The sequence below is a fragment of the Pieris napi genome, chromosome 1, assembly GCF_905475465.1.
Source record: "Pieris napi chromosome 1, ilPieNapi1.2, whole genome shotgun sequence".
NCBI classification, from domain to species: Eukaryota; Metazoa; Arthropoda; class Insecta; order Lepidoptera; family Pieridae; genus Pieris; species Pieris napi.
Window position 1 is genome coordinate 1322125 of NC_062234.1, and position 19045 is coordinate 1341169.

At 33.8% G+C, this 19045-nt stretch overlaps 1 protein-coding gene across 2 annotated transcripts in view; it reads left to right on the forward strand.

The window, feature by feature from the left end:
• Window positions 1-19045, forward strand: part of LOC125063607 (dynein beta chain, ciliary-like) — a 51202-nt gene that overhangs the window by 20842 nt on the left and 11315 nt on the right. For both annotated transcript variants that reach the window (XM_047670132.1, XM_047670139.1), the window contains 24 exons: window positions 176-514; window positions 1053-1201; window positions 1489-1707; window positions 1957-2194; window positions 2751-2943; window positions 3261-3438; window positions 3614-3742; window positions 3836-4055; window positions 4494-4655; window positions 5388-5587; window positions 6222-6388; window positions 8757-8935; window positions 9125-9202; window positions 9673-9834; window positions 11174-11422; window positions 12520-12631; window positions 13008-13270; window positions 13954-14034; window positions 14606-14821; window positions 15409-15557; window positions 16010-16169; window positions 17105-17271; window positions 18018-18219; window positions 18622-18752. In XM_047670132.1, coding sequence (XP_047526088.1) covers window positions 176-514; window positions 1053-1201; window positions 1489-1707; window positions 1957-2194; window positions 2751-2943; window positions 3261-3438; window positions 3614-3742; window positions 3836-4055; window positions 4494-4655; window positions 5388-5587; window positions 6222-6388; window positions 8757-8935; window positions 9125-9202; window positions 9673-9834; window positions 11174-11422; window positions 12520-12631; window positions 13008-13270; window positions 13954-14034; window positions 14606-14821; window positions 15409-15557; window positions 16010-16169; window positions 17105-17271; window positions 18018-18219; window positions 18622-18752 — 4343 coding nt within the window. The remainder of the gene's footprint in view (window positions 1-175; window positions 515-1052; window positions 1202-1488; window positions 1708-1956; window positions 2195-2750; window positions 2944-3260; window positions 3439-3613; window positions 3743-3835; window positions 4056-4493; window positions 4656-5387; window positions 5588-6221; window positions 6389-8756; window positions 8936-9124; window positions 9203-9672; window positions 9835-11173; window positions 11423-12519; window positions 12632-13007; window positions 13271-13953; window positions 14035-14605; window positions 14822-15408; window positions 15558-16009; window positions 16170-17104; window positions 17272-18017; window positions 18220-18621; window positions 18753-19045) is intronic.

The window sequence follows — 19045 nt, forward strand, 5'->3', positions numbered from 1 at the left end:
CAACTCTATAGATGAGGTGAGTAGGATTATATACAGAAGCAAACGACAAATGTTTAGCTTATTTTGTATAACCAAAATTTAAATACATAATATTTACAAGATTTCAGACATTTGCAAAAGGAAAAACATTTAACAAAGTTATATATCACTTTTCATAGTTAATTATTTCTTGTAGATGGTACAACTTGTGGAATTATTTGCCGTTAGACACTCTGTGTTCATTGACGGGTTTGCTGGTACGGGCAAATCAATGGTCTGGCAATGTCTGAACAAAACATATCATATGCTTAAATTGAAGCCGTTTTACAACGATTTAGACCCTAAAGCAGTGACGAACGACGAGTTATTTGGCATAATTAACCCTGCTACAAGAGAATGGAAGGATGGGTTGTTTTCTACTATTATGAGAGATATGGCTAACATGCCAGGTGATGGACCAAAGTGGATTGTGTTGGATGGCGACATTGATCCCATGTGGATTGAGAGTTTGAATACATTGATGGACGATAATAAGGTACGTTTTAGTTAAAATGTAAAAATAATTATGATTAATAGTTTATATTTATTAGGAAATACTTGATATAATAACTCAGTAAAAATAATTTTTATTTTGTTTTCATCAATAGTAGTACTGTACGATGGTAATTTAGAGGATTACGTTTTTAGTAACATTAGTCAGTCTTCGTATATCATTCTTAGAGAGTGGTTGTCATTTTTTATGTATTCTAATTAAATCCTTTTTTTTAAAAGGCTTTTTTACTTCCACGACCTAACAGTACGATGGCTCCAACTGTACCACGATCGTACTCGCAAAAAGAAACTGAAGTGTTCCGTTTCATGCTCGAATGTTAGTGGTAGTCAAACAAAATAACAAAGTATACAGCGAATAACTTAAACTAAGACCAAAACTACACGCTGGTCTTCGATCCTTCCGCTAGCTGCTCACCCACCAACCGTTTCCAGGACTAACATCTGGCTTCCAGCTTTGTTTACTAGCTTTCTAAATTATGTTGTACGTAACAGTTGTAGTAAAATTCTTATTTATCTTTTAGGTATTGACACTGGCAAGTAACGAACGAATTGCTTTAACGAAATCAATGCGGCTCCTTTTTGAGATCGCCACTCTTCGTACTGCAACACCCGCCACTGTTTCACGTGCAGGAATTTTATACATTAATCCACAGGACTTGGGCTGGAATCCGTGAGTAAAATATCACTAGAAATTTTTGTAATAAGAACACTTGATAGTTTGTTATTAAAAAAAAAATTTAAATCAAAGATTGGTCCTCTATCAGCAGTATGCACGGTGAAATAGGAGCAAGCCCTTACATACATTCTCGTGGAAACACCACGCGAATATATAGTCGAACTTTGATGACATTTTAACTGTTATCTTCTTCTGTCCGCTTCGGGCAAGTGTTGATTACAGGGTTGAGATTTTTGGATATTTTTGGTGTATATGATTTAATTTAAAAATGTATGTATTAGGTTTGTAGCATCTTGGATAGACACGACTCGCGATGATGAGTCGGAGAAGGCGATGTTAACAATAATGTTTGACAAATACATACCCTCATTACTCGAGTCTTGCAAGAAGTACAAACGAATTACACCATTAAGTGAACTGCAGCAGATACAATTGACATGCTATCTGCTTGAATGTTTCCTGAACAAGAGCTTGTTGCCTTCGGATTGTCCTAAGGAATGGTAACTATATAACATGATATTATTTTTAATTTTATATGATTATGGGAATTAAAATTACTTTAATAATAAAACATTATTTAATGAAGAAAAGTAAGTAGTGTTTTTCTGGAAATAAAGATATTTTTATTTGTCTGTATCAATTTTAACTCCAATAACTAGCTTTTCTTCTTTCTGGCCTTATTACCATCACATTGTTGCACATGGCCATTTCTAACTATCGTAGCTGAGTAACGATTTTTTTTATCATAGGTACGAGACATATTTCGTATTTTGCGTCGTTTGGGGATTCGGATCTGGTCTATTCCAAGACCAGCTGGTGGATTGGCGGAATGAGTTCAGCAAATGGTTCTGCAATGAATTCAAACAAATTAAATTTCCATCGACTGGCAATGTTTTTGGATTTTTCATAGATCCAGAAACGAAGAAATGGGCACCTTGGACCGAGAAAGTTGAACATTTTGAATTGGATCCAGAAATACCCTTACAGGTTACAACTAAACATAACATAGGTTAACTAACAATAATTTTAAAATTAACTGTAGGTAAACATCGATGTTAGATTTACTCCTACTAATATATTATTTATTATCGGAGCCTCAGATTGAAATAATAATAATAATCGTAAACTCTTACTAATCAATACTAAAATAAACAGTTCCAAGTCTTTTCATAATTTTCTTAGAAATCTTGAAACAATATTAGTGGTTACTATTGACTGTCTACACTTGTGCACTAGTTTATAATGATTTTATTATAATACAAAGGATACTTGCTTAGAATTAGAATCACAGTAGCGTTTCCATCAGCATCTGCCTAGTCCTTCCAATTTAAAGTCGTCATATGGTAGGGTAGTTATTTGTATTAATAACTGCCCCCGCCAACTTTCGCCTTAATACGTTTTTTTTTCTTTTTTCAAATTTGTTCAGCCGTCTTCGAGTTTTGCGCCTAGCAACATATTTTGGGATTTATTTTTTGTTTATCTATATACATAGAATATCACACCCGTTTAGACGTGAGTGAAAATTTCCATTATTGTATTCCAGTCGTGCCTCGTATCAACATCAGAAACGACTCGTATAAGATTCTTCATGGACCTTCTGATAGCGAAACAGAAGCCTGTAATGTTGGTCGGGAGTGCGGGTAGTGGCAAAACTGTAAGCGTTGCGGCCAAACTGAATTCGTTGTCTGATAGCTTCGCTATCACCAATGCTCCACTCAACTTTTACACTACTTCAGGTTTGAACTAACCTATGTAACGTGAACGGTTTTGGTTTTATCAAAGGTTTTTTATGAAGTAATCTTAGAGATCTAATCTTTTAAGAGAACATTTATAGAGTCCCATTCATAGCCAATATTAAGGTATGACGCATATTTTATGTTTAGATAGTCCCAGGAATAAAATACTTCAAATTCCATGTCAATGTTAATGTTTTCATCTTAAAGTCACACAAGAAGGCTTAAAAGTTTTATATGGATATATTATTATGGACGATTCTTAAGAGTTTGCGTTACAACCCTTAACAACGTATGTTACAAGAATGTTTTCTTTACAGAAATGATTCAAAAAGTTCTCGAGAAGCCATTGGAAAAGAAATCGGGTCGTAACTTTGGTCCTCCTGGCAGTAAGTTTATGATTTACTTTGTGGATGACTTGAACATGCCCGAAGTAGACACATATGGAACAGTGCAACCGCATACGCTGATTCGGCAATTTATGGATTATAAACATTGGTAAGATTTTGCAATTACATTTTGAGTATGCTTTTGCCTTTTTTCATCATAAACTATTTAGTAAAAGAATAGTAATAAATGTTTTCTTTGTTTTTCATCTAAAATCAATATGTTTTTAGCATTTTATATTGGGACAAATCGATAAAATGGTCACTGTTGTGATTATTTATTTCAGGTACGACAGACAAAAGTTATCTCTTAAAGACATATCCAATTGCATGTTTGTCTCTTGTATGAATCCAACGGCTGGTTCTTTCACAATAGATCCACGTTTGCAAAGGCACTTCTGTACGTTTGCAGTCAGGTGAGTTTTCCCATATTGAATTAATTGCATTCTACAAACAAGTTATAGAATATTTAAACTGTGTTAATGTCTATAATAAAATCCCTATTTTAGTTTTCCCGGCTTGGACGCATGTTTCCACATCTACAAGCAAATCATATCGCAGCATATGGCCAACCCTCTCAACAAATTCGGAATTGTGGTTCAAAAGTACAGCGAGAATCTCGTTAATGCTGCCTTGGCGCTTCATAACAAGCTTGCCTCGACGTTCTTACCCACAGCCATCAAGTTCCATTACATATTTAATTTGCGTGATCTTTCTAATATATTCCAGGTATATATACCGCCCTTCCATAATTTGCCATATTTATAGCTTTTGGTCCTTCGAATTCCGGCGCCACAAAAATTAGCTTTTGTTTTTGACACTTCATTAATAATAATTAATCTAAACCTAGATAACTAGTAGATATAAAGATTTTTGAAATTCATTATGTATTTTTACAATAAGTACTCAGCTCTTAAATACACACCAATTCATACACTCACACATTCACGCATACTTAATGTCCTATAAGACTTAGTTGTAACTAAAATTACTTTAAAAAAACTTGTACCACGTACCATGTAATAATTGTTATCGAGTTACTCACATCACAGGGACTCCCTAGTGTGGGGACTAGCGATAGAGGAATTTTTTCACAACCCTTTTGTCATGAAAAAAGTTTTTATTATTATTATTATAATGACTAATGCAGTGTTTATAATCATTTAGGGAATCTTATTCACAACTGGAGATGCAATAAAATTCCAATCTGAGTTAATTAGGTTGTGGATGCACGAAGCAACCCGTGTGTACTCCGACAAACTGGTGGATTCTATTGACAATGAAACCTTTAATAAACTCATCGTGGAAGTAATTAAGAAGAATTGCGAGGTTATTATTTGTTAATTCATTTGAATGTGTAATGAAGTTTACTTTCCGTGTAATGAAATTGCACAGTAGATACGGAAAAAATATAAATTTTCAAATATGTGAAATGAATGGCTTTGGTTTTAGGTAAATAATAAAATGTATTTTTGTTATCATTTGGTAGCCCTAAAAGTGAACACCCTGCCGAGCACCTGCAAACAAACAGCGTATAGGGTTGGGCACTAAATCAGCCCGAATTTACTTATAACTTTTTTAAAAGGCCGCCAATGCACTCGTGATTCCGCTGGCATTGTGTGTGTTCATGGGCGGCGGGCGGTATCACTTAATATCAGGTGAGTCTCCTGCCCGTTTGCCCCCTGTTCTATAATAAACAAAAAAAAAAATTGTTACAATCCAGTTCTAACGTCAAGGCAGAATACAAAATACCATCCGTATCACCTCGACGTCCGTTGTTCCACAACTGAGCGTTTCTTAAGGCGTTTATGCCCGCACCACCAGTATGTGGAACCAGCTACTCACTGAAGAATTTCCTAACCAATTCGACTTAGAGTCTTCTAGGGTCAAGGAAAGAGCGTATCAAGCCGGCAACGCATTTCGAAGCCTTCTGGCTATGTGAGTGGCCATGGGCGGCAGTCAACATCAGATGAGCCTCCTGCCCGTTTGCCTCGATAACATAAAAAAAGTTTGATTTTTATGATCAAGATTTACATAACGTTACGTTCTTTCGATTTTTAGGACTACGACGAGAATGTCGTATTTGAGAAGCCACTCATTTACTGTCACTTCGCTGAGGGTATTGGAGACCCGAAATATTTCCCAATTAGGGATTGGGCACAGATCAAAAAGTTACTGGATGAGTCATTATCAAGTTACAATGATCTCGTGGCGACAATGAATCTTGTGCTCTTTGAAGACGCAATGTACCATATATGCAGGTTATTTTTTAAACCAATATTTTTTGTATTAAAAATATATTTTATTTCAATAAATATAATTTAGACTTACGCCATGAAGGCGGTCCGTTTTGCACTATTCTTTATAGGATAACATTGTTCTACCATGTAATTCTCTATTTTTAGCAGCGATAGGAAACTCGTAAAAAAGATCTTATTTCAAAATACCGTATGTCAAAATCCAATACATTTTGTATCGTTTCTGAAGGTTTCATCACCCTTAGGCCTACTTAACTAGTTGCTACAAAAGAAAAATTCAAGATAGTTTTGGATACATTTAATGACATTTTTTACAAACAAATACTGCTAGGCTTACAATAATAAGATAAAAAATCACTTTATTTGTCGCAAAAACGTACATTTTGTACTTATATTTTATATATAGGTTGTAAACATACAATAGGCAACGAATCGTTGAGATGCTACAATAATGAAGCACTACTGAAAATTGATGTTTTTGATAAAATTCAAGACAAAAATTCATGTACATTTTTAGTCATGAAAGCACATTATTCTAACGCTGGATTTTATATTAACTCTTTTAAATTTTAGAAAGTAAATACTGATTTCGAATCATAAGTTCCTGTGCTATTTCGTTGTATTTTCTCATTAATAGAATCAATCGCATTCTGGAAGCACCCCGAGGTAATGCTCTGTTGGTGGGAGTTGGTGGTTCTGGGAAACAATCTTTGTCCAGATTGTCTGCTTTTATATCTTCACTTGAAGTTTTCCAAATACAACTCCGCAAAGGATACAGCATCAATGACTTGAAAGTTGATCTTGGTAAGACTGTGTTTAAATTTTAAAAAGCCATACACTATAGGCAAAATAAATTAAACAGTAACTAACAAATACTTAAAAACGAGGAATATCTAATTCTAACAATGAGCAAATAGAAATGATGCCGATTGTTGCAAAATTTAAAGACATATTTTCTAAATTAATAAAAATTATGTGTTTTGCAGATGTTATGGTCGTAGATAAAGTATCGTCCGTTTTGTATATTTCTCTGATAATCATAATGGTAGGGGAGCCCAAGAGGGGATTTCGGGATTTACTAAAGCGCGGCAGATTAATATATAGGGGGATACCTTGTATCCGGTTAAGTACCTCCACAAAATATGAGGCCCATATATAAGGCCGCCCGTGAAGGAGACAGGATCAGATTAGTAAAAAAAAATTGACCATCAGAAATTCCCGAGCGCGTCAGATTAAGGTAGGGTGAGTTAATTACATCCTAAAAAGTGTATATTCCACTAATCTGACAATTTGAGAGTGACGGAAAAAAAGGGGAGGGCAACAAAGTTGTAAAAAAAAACCGTCATCTCGACATTCTCGAGCGTAGCTAATTTTTTTTTTATTTTGAAGGAAATAATTCAAGAATAATGAAAAATATATAATCTGACGATTTCCGCAAGCCGAAATAACAAAAAATCGTCGATAAAGTTAAATGCGTGCAGCTGCGTGATGCCTACATTTCCTTTAACCGATCGGAATCTACTAAACGGCGTTCTAAATATTTCCCTCAAAATTACATTTCCTGTGAATTTGAACCGATTCGGACCGATAGATTTTGAGAAATTTTGAAAAATCTTAAAAAAATAAGAAATATTTTTTTTTAAAGTGGTTTCTTTATTGATCAACTTCAAAAACTAATCCGCCTTTGAGCTTGAAAAACCACGTCGATCGCCACCAAGCTCGTCAAAAGCGGTTGATTAGTTCGAGAGATATCGTGAACGAAAGAAACCCGAAAAAGTGTTTTTTCGGGATTACTCCGAAATTTGTGGTTCTATCAATTAAAATTGCAAAATTACTTATGATGATGATAAAACTGCGTCGAATGCCGCCAACCGCGTGAAAATTGCTTGTTCCATTCAAAAGTTATTGCGGTTTGAAAATTCCAAAAATAGTGTTCTATGAAAATTCTATCAGACTATCGAGCTGGGAGAGCTCAAATGCATAGACATGTTATTTCTTTGAACTCAGCGAGCTCAAAATATCAATTTTAAGCGCCCAGGAATGGAAGTAGCGGGAAGTTGCAGGAATGGCCCTTTCGGTGAATCGTTTTTCTAAATTATTTTTGTCAGATCAGGCGAATCCCTCTAAATAATCGTCAGATTATGAGACAGTACGTTTAGAACATAAAGATGAACCACATATATCTTAATCTGACGCGCTTGAGTATTTCAAAATTGCGATTTTTTTTTTGCATATTATGAAAATGGCCGTGGGTTTGCGTCCCATCGAAATCGTCCGATTAGTGAATGAGAGCTTTTTTTTGGTGCACTTAACACTCCCTTAGAAAATCTGACGCGCTCGATAATTTATTTTTTTTTTCATTTTCAACCCTTAAATACAACCCCACCCGCATCATGCAAACGATCAGATTAACATACGTACATTATTAAAAACACGTAGGGCATAGATGCTATCAATATCTGACGCGCTCGAGGATGTCCATGCAACAGTTTTTTTTTTACATATTTAACTATCTATAGCCGCTTCCCCCACCGATGAAAAGGAATTTATTTCATTTTATAACATTTTTTTCTTCTTTTTATCTAAGCTTTGCATCCCAATAGGTCTCTACGACGCTCGAGTAAATCCCCATTTAGCATCGTGGGCTCCCCTACCATAAAATAAAAACAATTTATTGTCTCGTTTTTGTACGATTACTTAAATTCAAATTTTTTGTTTGTCATGTAGCCTTTATTTCAACTACGTTTCGAACTTCTTGCACGTTTTTATATTTCCGAAGTGTTTTGCTAAAATAATAATCTGATAGTCGGTACGGTTTAAATTTTTATAATTTACTGTATTTAGTATTGTCTTCCGTTTTTTACATAGGACCGCTAATACCCTAGCGCAAGATGTTTTGTTTTTCACGGGGAGTTTTTGCTGTTTACGTCTTTAGTTAAATTAATTTGAATTCGTTTCTTTTCCTTCTCTAGGAAGTATTTTACTTTTCGCTTTTCTTCTTGCGTTTAACAACCAATTACAATCTTCCCATCCTTAACATTTATCTCTCTATCTAATTGCACTTCTACCCTCTTCTCCTGTAACTTTTGTTGTCTAACGTTTACACAAGTCAGGTCATGGACGTAAACGTCAGCGTAAACGTAAAGTGTTTTTAAAACTTAATATATTTTAGCGGGTCTATACATCAAGGCTGGCTTAAAGAACATTGGCAATGTGTTTCTGATGACGGACGCTCAAGTGGCCGAAGAACGCTTCTTGGTTTTGATCAATGACTTATTAGCATCAGGAGAGATACCAGAATTATTAGCCGATGATGAAATCGAAAATATTATCAATGGTGTCAGAGGAGAGGTATATTTATTCTGTATCTTTAAATTAACTTTATTAATATCAAAGGTCATTGTTGTATAGTAAAACATTCAGAACATATCACTAATGCGGAATAATGTCAGACAAAATTTTTCAAACCACCATGTTTTTTGCACCAATATGCATGATATTACGAGCTGTTAAACAATAGTATTTTTTTTATTTTTACAGACCAAAGCCTCAGGCGTGCCAGATACAAGGGAGAATTGCTGGAAATTCTTCATCAATCGTGTTAGGACTATGCTAAAGGTAAGTGTGACTTACTTAGGTAGAAGTTTTGTGTGTGTGTCCAACAAATTGATAATATATGGTTAATTTGGAGATGAACATCTACAGTGCGTTTAAAAAAAAATAGTGCGTGGAGTACCTCCGCAAGGAAGAAGTGTAACTTCGTAATGTGGAAATGAAAATAGGAAAGGGTAGAAATTGATTTTTTTGTGAAATCATATTGTTTCTTTTAGACAAACTTTATTGCTTACAATTCACAATTGATCGCATCTTTGAAAATGAAATTAGTGAATTTTATAAATTAAAATAGAATACGCGCGGAAGAAGTTAAACTTCGTAATGTGGAAATAAAATTAGGAAGCACTCTCGCTCTGTCTCTTTCTATTCTCACTCCCCTGGAGCGGTAAACGTTTAACGCAACCTTGTTGGAAGAAGCATCAAGCAAGCCTCGCATTAGAAGTTTCACTTTAATAAATCTTTGTTTGTTAAAGGTGGTGCTATGTTTCTCGCCAGTAGGCGCAACTTTGCGTATACGAGCGCGAAAGTTCCCGTCCATAGTAAACTGTACTGCTATCAATTGGTTTCACGAGTGGCCGAAAGAGGCTCTGCGCTCCGTATCTACGAGGTTTTTGAATGAAGTCGAAGCCTTACCGGTAAGTGAATTTTTTATTTTTTATTGAAGCATTTTTGCTTCACAATTCTAAATGTGAAATTCTAATATTATTTTTTACACGCTTTATATTAGCTTTACCTGTATGTATGTAACCGACTCCTTCGGACTCGATTTTGACCCACTTTAAACGGACAGATTTAATTCAAACTTTGTACACTTATAAAGAATCAGCGACAATATAATAATTTCATAGGTTTATCTCGAAAAAACAATGAAATTTTTTTGCTCGTTTGGTTGCTCGATAGACGGAAAATATGGCACAGAGCGCCCCACGCTTTTTCACAATAAAACCAGTATTTTTTGTTCATTACCATTTTCAGCCTAAATTAGGAATTATTTTTCATTTTTTAGTTTGATGTGCTTTAAAAGCGTGTTTTATAGTTTTTTAACTATATTTATTTTGTTAACATTTAATCGTTATGAAATAAAACGTAAATCTATAGATTGGTTTGGCTTAAATAACGCTAAATAATCTGCATCATGAGCACATGCCAGATACACACTCTCAAGTACACATCCTAACTTTCACACTATCACACAACACAGCCGAATCAGATATAACTTAGTTAAATGTATTTCATTACTTTTATTGATTTTTTCCTTTCGTAATTGATGAGACCTTTTTGTATTTATATTATGTATCTTTGGCTATATCTTAAGTATAATTGTTTTTGGTTATACATAATTTATGTTAGCTGTAGGATTACGATATAAATAAACGTATCATATTATTTTTATGAGATTCTGGCGTGTACACATCAAAAATTACATTAAATTTTAGTGCTTTGTAAAACCCAAAATATAAAAGTGGCCTTACGATTAAAAATTAAAATAATATTGCTAGTAATTTTTTTTGTCAGGTTTTTCATTAAGGTTTATAAGTTGCAGATTTAATTAAATAATAATAATTAATCCTTATTTATTACTTAAACGATTCATCCATCTTTACAAAAGATACACAAACCTTATATTTTATACAGAAATACTTGTGGTAGCCTGGAAGAGATCGCTCGTAAGCGATAGGGCCGCCAGTCATGTAATTATTTATTATATTTTTGTATCCAACGAAGTGTTAATAAATAAAATAATAAATAACTATATTTTTAAGGACCCTTTTAGAGCCAGTTAGAGGAGGCTCTACACCTCCAACTGGCTCTCTCACTATGTTGAGCATTTTTCTCCCAATCTTCCCCGCTTCTTTAAGCTGGTCCTGCCACCGTTCATGAGGGCGACCTTTGTATGCCCTGGTGGCCCTTTCACCTTGTTACCCTAGTTTCCATTTAATAGTATTAATGATATAATATTTGTTGTTTATACAGCGAGATCTAATGGAGCCAGTGGCGAATTTCATGTCTCACGTACATCAAAGTGTGAACCAAATGTCAGCTGTTTATTTCCAAAATGAACGGCGATACAACTACACGACACCAAAGACGTTCTTGGAGCAGATATCGTTGTATAGCAAGTTGTTGACTGAGAAGACAACCAACTTGAAGATGATGATAGAAAGACTTGAAAATGGTTTGGAGAAGCTCGCGTCGTGCGCTGCTGATGTAGCTGTGTTAAAGGTAAATATTAGACACACAGTTAAAAGGAAATACATGTCATAACGTCACGGTTAGGGCTCTACAATCTCGAAGTGAATCGAGTTGTGGGGTCACTCTTCATCTTCTACCGCAGTTGAGTTTCACTATCGGAAGTCAAGGCTGAATACAAAATACCATCCAAAGTTCAAAATTCATTTATGGGGTACTGTGTGAAATGTTACAATAAAATACCTTGTGACATTTTAAAACTAAATGAACGAAAATTTAAATGTTTTATTAAAAGTACACTTTGTAAACAAGCATATTACAAATTAGATGATTATATTCAAGATAAGAATGCTTGGAAACATGCTGGTCCTGCTCCATAGGACAATCCTATGATTGACTCTATAGCCTGGACAAAATCAAATTGGTTGCTGATTTTTTGCTTTAATGCTACAAATGTAATTATTATTATTATTATTTTTTTTTTGTATCTCACACACTGTTTTGTTGTGTTTTTTTTTAAATATTTTTATTACTCTTTAATGTTAATATTCTACGGTTTCGATATTTGTAAATATGTGAGGAACATGTATACTAACTTTTTTAGTATAGTAGTTTATTCTAAGAGTACATTGTCTTCACATATAATTATTTAACAAATGTAACAAAATATTGTAAACCTATTTTAAAAGAGTAAGTGTGGAGTTTCTTGCCCATTCTTCTCCACACGAAACTACCTTTTGGAAGGGGCAACTAGAATCATCTTTATATTTTATTTTTTTTTGACGTTCAAAAGTGCCATTTTAGATGGTCTAATTGAAATAAACGATTTGACTTTGACATCCGTATCATCTCGACGTCCGTCGTTCTACAACTGAGCGTTTTTTAAGGCAGTTTTTACCCGCACCACCACTATGTGGAACCAGCTACCCACTGAAGTATTTGCAAACCAATTCGACTTGAAGTCCTTCAAGAAAACAGCGTACCAGTTCTTAAAAGGCAACGCACTTGCGAGCCTTCTGGCAATGTGAGTGTCCATGGGCGGCGGAATCACTATAACATCAGCCGATCCTCCTGCCCTTTAGCCTCCTGTTCAATAAAAAAATGAATACTTAAAATCTTTTGCTTTTAAGGTAACACTCGCAGAACAAGAGATAATATTAAAAGTTAAGAATAAAGCGGCCGAAGAGTTGATTGATGTGGTTGGAGCTGAAAGTGAAAAGGTCTCCAAAGAAAAGGCTTTCGGTACGTTTTTGTAAAGTGCTTATAATTTAGAGATAGTTCAAAGATATACCTTTTGGGATTTGGACTGATCTATAATCATAGAAACATTTATTTGTGTCGGTTCTAGTAAATTATCTAAAATCTAACTAAATAGTATCTCTATTTTGGATTAGTTTACTCAAAAAGCTAAAAAAACGTGTGTGTACATAGACACTCGTTAGAAGTTATACTTACAAGATAAAAATATTTTATCTTTTGCCTTATTCTACGTTTGTAAAAAAACGACACTAACAATACAAAAACCTTATCCCAAACGCGCCAAAAGAATTATAACTTCGAAAATATGAAATAATCGGTAATGATGTTAAGATGTTGTAATTAAGAATTTCCCTACCAGCTGCGGAAGAAGAAAAGAAAGTAAAAGTGATAGAAGAAGATGTAACGATTAAGGCCAAAATTTGTGCGGATGATCTGGCCAAAGCAGAGCCGGCACTATTAGCCGCACAAGAGGCTCTTAACACATTAAACAAAAACAATCTCACCGAGTTGAAGGCCTTTGGGTCCCCACCGGACGCCGTGGTCACTGTGACGGCTGCCGTACTTGTGCTGTTCTCGAAAAAGGGTAAATTACCTAAGGATAGATCGTGGAAAGCTTGCAAGGTGTGTTTTTATACACCAATAATATTTTAGAACAATGTTTAAATTAGCTAGTGGTTAGAAATTTGTACGATTTATGGGTCAGGTCGTTAAATGTATTTTAGGTGTGGGCCTCAGATTTGTGTATCTGTTTTTTTATAGGCTATATCATGTCCTGTCTGATACTATAAGCAACAAATTACTAAGAAAATCTAAAACTGAAAGTGTAATTGTTTTATTGTATTTTTTTTTGTAACATTTATGTTTACCATAATTGTCAAATATTTTAGAAACGATAGCTTATAGAATTATATATAATGTGGTGAATTTTAATAAATAAATAACTAAATTGGTGATCAGCCTTAAGTGCCTGACACACGTTGACTTTTGGGTCTAAAACCTGCCGGTATCCTGACGATATTTTCCTTCACAGTATAAAGTTAAATGCGCACGTAAAAGAAAACTATAGTGGCTCAGATTCGAACGCACGACCTCGTGCGTGCTAGGTGATCTGTGATTTAGGGTATTAACTCAATTTACGGTATTATTAAACTGCTTCTATTCTAGACAAGAGAAATATACAAAGGGTTGATCGAACGTTGCATATCAATTTAACAAGATTTCAAAGAATACTTAATTTCCATAAAAAAATGTATACACTTTAAATGCTAGTTTCTCATTTGTTAATTAAATATTTATTTTTATAGTTAATGATGAACAAAGTTGATCAATTTTTGTACGACCTGGTGTACTATGACAAAGAAAACATACATCCGGATGTTATAAAGGTAAGATATACTCGTATATCTTGTTTACCTCATTGTTATATATTTCCATTACCATAACAAGTTTCTTTTATTCATGTACTCAAACTCAAACTCAAAATAACTTTATTCATATAGGTAACTAACTACACTTATGAACGTAAACAGAAAAGATGTTCAATTGCCAGACAACAGAAAAAGTTCACTCTTTTTAATTGCCAAGTTTTGAGTCATGCAAATTGTTTGAACTGGAGCAAATCAATCCCAAGTATTAGGACCATTTAAATAATCATCAAATTTATAAAAAGCTTATTAATTTACGTTTAACGAGAGTTTCAATTTATTAAGTGATAACTTCTTATCTCGCTATATGACGTAAAACAACATAAATCTTAAGAAACTTCAATAAAAAAAACAAAAAGAAATTGTAAATTTGCCTATCAGCGGCGTAGAACAGTCGAAAAGAACTGACAATATTCTATTTTTAATCCCCAAGTTTTTTGGTTGACAAACCCATGAGCTTAGGATTAAGTATCGCGACTTTAACGTAGGTATATTAAGACTCCAATTGGCACCAATATTATTATAATTATAGGCAGTTCAACCCTACATAAAGAATCCAGACTTCAACGCTGAGTTCATAATGTCCAAGTCAGCTGCAGCCGCGGGGCTGTGTTCGTGGGTCATAAATATTGTGAAGTTCTACGACGTGTACGTAGTGGTAGAACCCAAGAGAAGGGCTCTCAATGCTGCCAACGCCGAACTGCAAGCTGCGAGGGACAAGCTGGCCTTCCTAACTGAACAGATTAGTGTAAGCATATTCATTTATGGTGTTCAAATTTTAGTTTTTATACAATGAATATAACAATTTTTCACCCCCAATTTCCCACCAAATTCTTATATCATTTCATAGCTTCTTGATACCTTAACTTGTTCCTGAAATAATATGCAGAACAGACTAAATTGTATGTTCTGAATATTATTTCAGGAATTCCACTTATTCTGGTTTTAAAAAAATCAAAATTGAAATCAAAAATGTTGATTGAAAATCGATTTTCGTTCAGTTTTTATATAAATTATATTATTTTTTTGTTTAACTTCTTTATATTATCTCTTGTATGCTGTTTGCCTTTAAGTGCTTGTCACATTAAAAAGTATATTTTATTTTTCTTGTACCGACGTGTCAGTGTGCCGAACGTGGGCAAGCTTTTATAAATAAATATGCTTTTATAAATAAAGATTTATAATACAGATAGAGAGTCGATATACCTTTTCTTCTGAACTGCAGTGACCTGTGAACGGTGGACTGTGAAAACAAAGCTGATTTTAACCTTCTTTTATCGAGTTATTTCATGTTTCAATTCAATTAAATTTCAAGTTAAATATTATTTTTGACAGGAATTAGAAGAAAAGTTAGCAGAACTTATGAAGGCTTTCCAAGAAGCTGTCAATGAGAAGATGAAATGTCAAGCGGAGGCCGATGCCACCAACGCCACAATTGACCTGGCGAATCGCCTTGTCAACGGATTGGCTTCTGAGAAAATTAGGTAGGTGGAATCAAAAATTAATTTTGCGTTTATATTTTTACCTATCAACTCTGGAAGGTTCAGGATTTTCTTATCAGCGTCTTGAGAAAATTAAATCAATGTCACTGTACGATTGGAAAATTGTTTAATGGTCAAATATGGAACAGTGACATGTCGTCCCTTATTAATTCCCAAAGTTCAAAATTAGCAGAATCTATTAAATTCTATAATAGGCAGAGCTTGATGTATTCGGTAGTAGGCTGATCAATTAAAAAAAGCGTTGCTAAGAGCCTATTAATATTTTTATTATTTATTTTATTATATGATGTGGTGTACTTTAATAAACAAAGAAAACTATTTAGATGCACTCAAGGATGAAGCACTAAGGTATCAGCTAGAGCTTTGGTGAAGAGTACAAAACAAAATACTCATCGCGTGATTTTGTTTTACTTAGTACAGTTTTGGGTTTGCAGATGGTCAGCGACGGTAGTGAATCTAAAGGAATCTGGAGTAATGTTACCGGGTGATGTGTTAGTGGTGACGGCGTTTATCTCCTACGTAGGTTGTTTCATGCGACGATATCGAATGATGCTGATGAACGATGACTGGATACCAACCCTCGCTAAGACCAATGTATGTTTTGTGACTTCCTATACTTTGACTTTGTTAAGCAGTTACAATTTAGTTTCTTTGAAATATTAAGTATTAATTGTGGTTTGTTTAATTTTAAATTTCAGTTTTCTTTTTGTCTATTAATGTGGTTACTTATATTTACTGTATAACATAGGTATATATATTGTTTATTTATAATTATATAATATAATTATATTTATTTATTATTTATAATATTTTTTTTGGTTTTGTATATTGTCTAAGTGTTTTGTTTTATAATATTTATGTTTGCTGTGTTAGTATCAGATTAGTAATAAATAAATAAGAACATTTTTTAAATCATATCCTCACAGATATAATATTTGTTATTTTTAATATTTGTGTTATCTTTTCGTGTATGTCATGTTTGCCTATAAGTGCTTGATTCATTAAAAATTGTATATTGTGGTTATTTTACCAATGTATCAGTGTGCCAAACGTTGGCAAGCTTTTATCAATAATAAAAAAAAACGAATACGATTACGCTGAACTGCAAACTTAATTTTAACTGGAAATTTTTAAGTCGGTTGTCTCGTAGATGTTGAATTGAACAAACAAAAATACAGAGCGTTGACGATTTTCATTTCAATCTCCTATGATCTATAAAAAATTATCCAGATTAAAGAAGGATCAGAACGTATTGGATTTTAACACGTAGGAGTCGGTAGTTCCCGATGTTTATCTACTCTAAAATCTACCCTAAGTGTTCAAATATATTAAGCTGACTTATTTGAGTTTTTTTTGATAAATGATAAATGATTTATTTCTGTATTTATTTATTTATTTATTTTTTATTTAACTAGATGAGATCGACGTTTCGTTTTAATTTTGACGTGTGACTTGTCTTGGAATAAAATAATTTTTACTCTTTAGAGCATTTGGTTTAGGAAAATATTAAAAAACAAATTGTGTTACAGCCCAAAATAGAAACAACAGAAGGGCTAGACCCCTTATCAATGTTGACTGACGATGCTCAAATTGCGTGTTGGAATAATGAGGGCCTACCAACAGACTCCATGAGTACTGAGAACGCTACGATCCTTACGAATTCAGCCAGATGGCCTCTGATGATAGATCCCCAATTGTAAGTTATGACTTTCTTATAAAAACGGAAATAAAGATCGCTCTATATGCTTGTGCGTTTGTCTTTTGTGTGATTCTTTTCTCGTGAATTTATAGAATAAAGTTTTTGACTTGTCTAGTTTTGTTCATGATTTTTTATGTCAAAAAAATTAAAAGTCAAATCATTTATTTCAATTAGGCATATTAAAAGTCAAAATTACATGTTGAAAATATTTAAAAAAAACGAGTTAACGAGTGGCCCTTAAACTTCGTATATGAAATCTCTATTAAACTAGTTTTTAGAATATTTTGTATACATCGATTTGATAATTATATGTAAAGACCATGTACCTAGAACATAAAGAAGTGTCTATACTAAAATAAAATAGGCGGATGGTGTTATAAAAAACAATGAAGCAGGTAACTAAATTGTTATGTAGATAAAATAAAACATTATATTTTCTCATATACAAGTAAATACAATGTTTTCATGTATTATTTACGTTTTTATTAATTCCTATAGCCGCTAGTCCACCCTTTCAGTGCTCACATATTGCAACTAAAGATTTTACATTATTCTTTATAAAAAAAGCTATAATTAACAAAAGGCCTATTTATATTTAATTTATTTTTCTTATTTATCTTTGTTGAGATAATTTTAACATAATAATCGCACACTCAGTCGACGAAAAAAAATGTTTTTTGTTAAATATTCGTAACAACAATATACATGAATATTTCTTTAATAAAAATAATCGAATATTTCAGACAAGGAATAAAATGGATAAAATCGAAATTTGGCGACGCATTGGTTGTGATTCGTCTGACTCAGAAAAATTACATAGACCGCATTGAACGTGCTGTTAGTAATGGAGATGCGGTCCTCTTGGAGAATATAGGGGAGACCGTGGATGCTGTGCTGGATCCCTTATTGGGACGTGTGCTTATAAGGAAGGGGCGTGTGCTTAAGGTAAATTAACTATTCAAAGTTTGAGTGTAACCCTCCCTGAAAGGCCGGCAACGCACCCACTGAAAATGGGTGTCCAAGGGCTGCGATTACTGCTACTTCTTTGGGCGTCTGTAGGTTCGTTTGCTCCCCTATTATATTTAAAAAAACGTAAATTAAAAAAAGCTACTGTCTTTTGATAAAATCAATTTTTTTTTAGAACAGGGGGCAAATGGGCAGGGCAACCTGATGTTAAGTGATACCGCCGCCCATGGACACTCTCAAAGCCAGAGGGCACGCGAGTGCGTTGACGGCCTTTTAATAATCGACATGTTTGGATAGGTTTTTAGGCTTTTTAATTTGATTATTTTAATAGAGTTTATATAAACCAGAGGTGCAGTTGCTCCTATTCTGTATTTTCTACAGATTGGTGATAGAGAAATCGATTACCATGCAAATTTCCGTCTTATCATACAAACTAAACTGGCAAATCCGCATTATCAGCCGGAGATGCAGGCGCAATGCACTCTCATTAACTTCACTGTAACAAAGGACGGGTGAGTTTTACATTATATACTTAGGTCAAATATATATGTATAATATCCAGTTCAGGCAACACTCCAGGAAAATAACTGGAAATCTTAACGTGGACTTCCAAACACGTGTTGAGTAGACACTGAAATTCTAAGACAGTTAATTGTAAATTTGTTACAATCGCTACAATCTTTTTAGGTCTGAGCCTCAGATTTCTGTATCTGGTTAATGATTATTTGTAAATCTCTTAATTTGACTTATTTGTAAATCAATAGGCAAATAGGTGATCAGCCTCGTGTGCCTGACACAGGCCGTC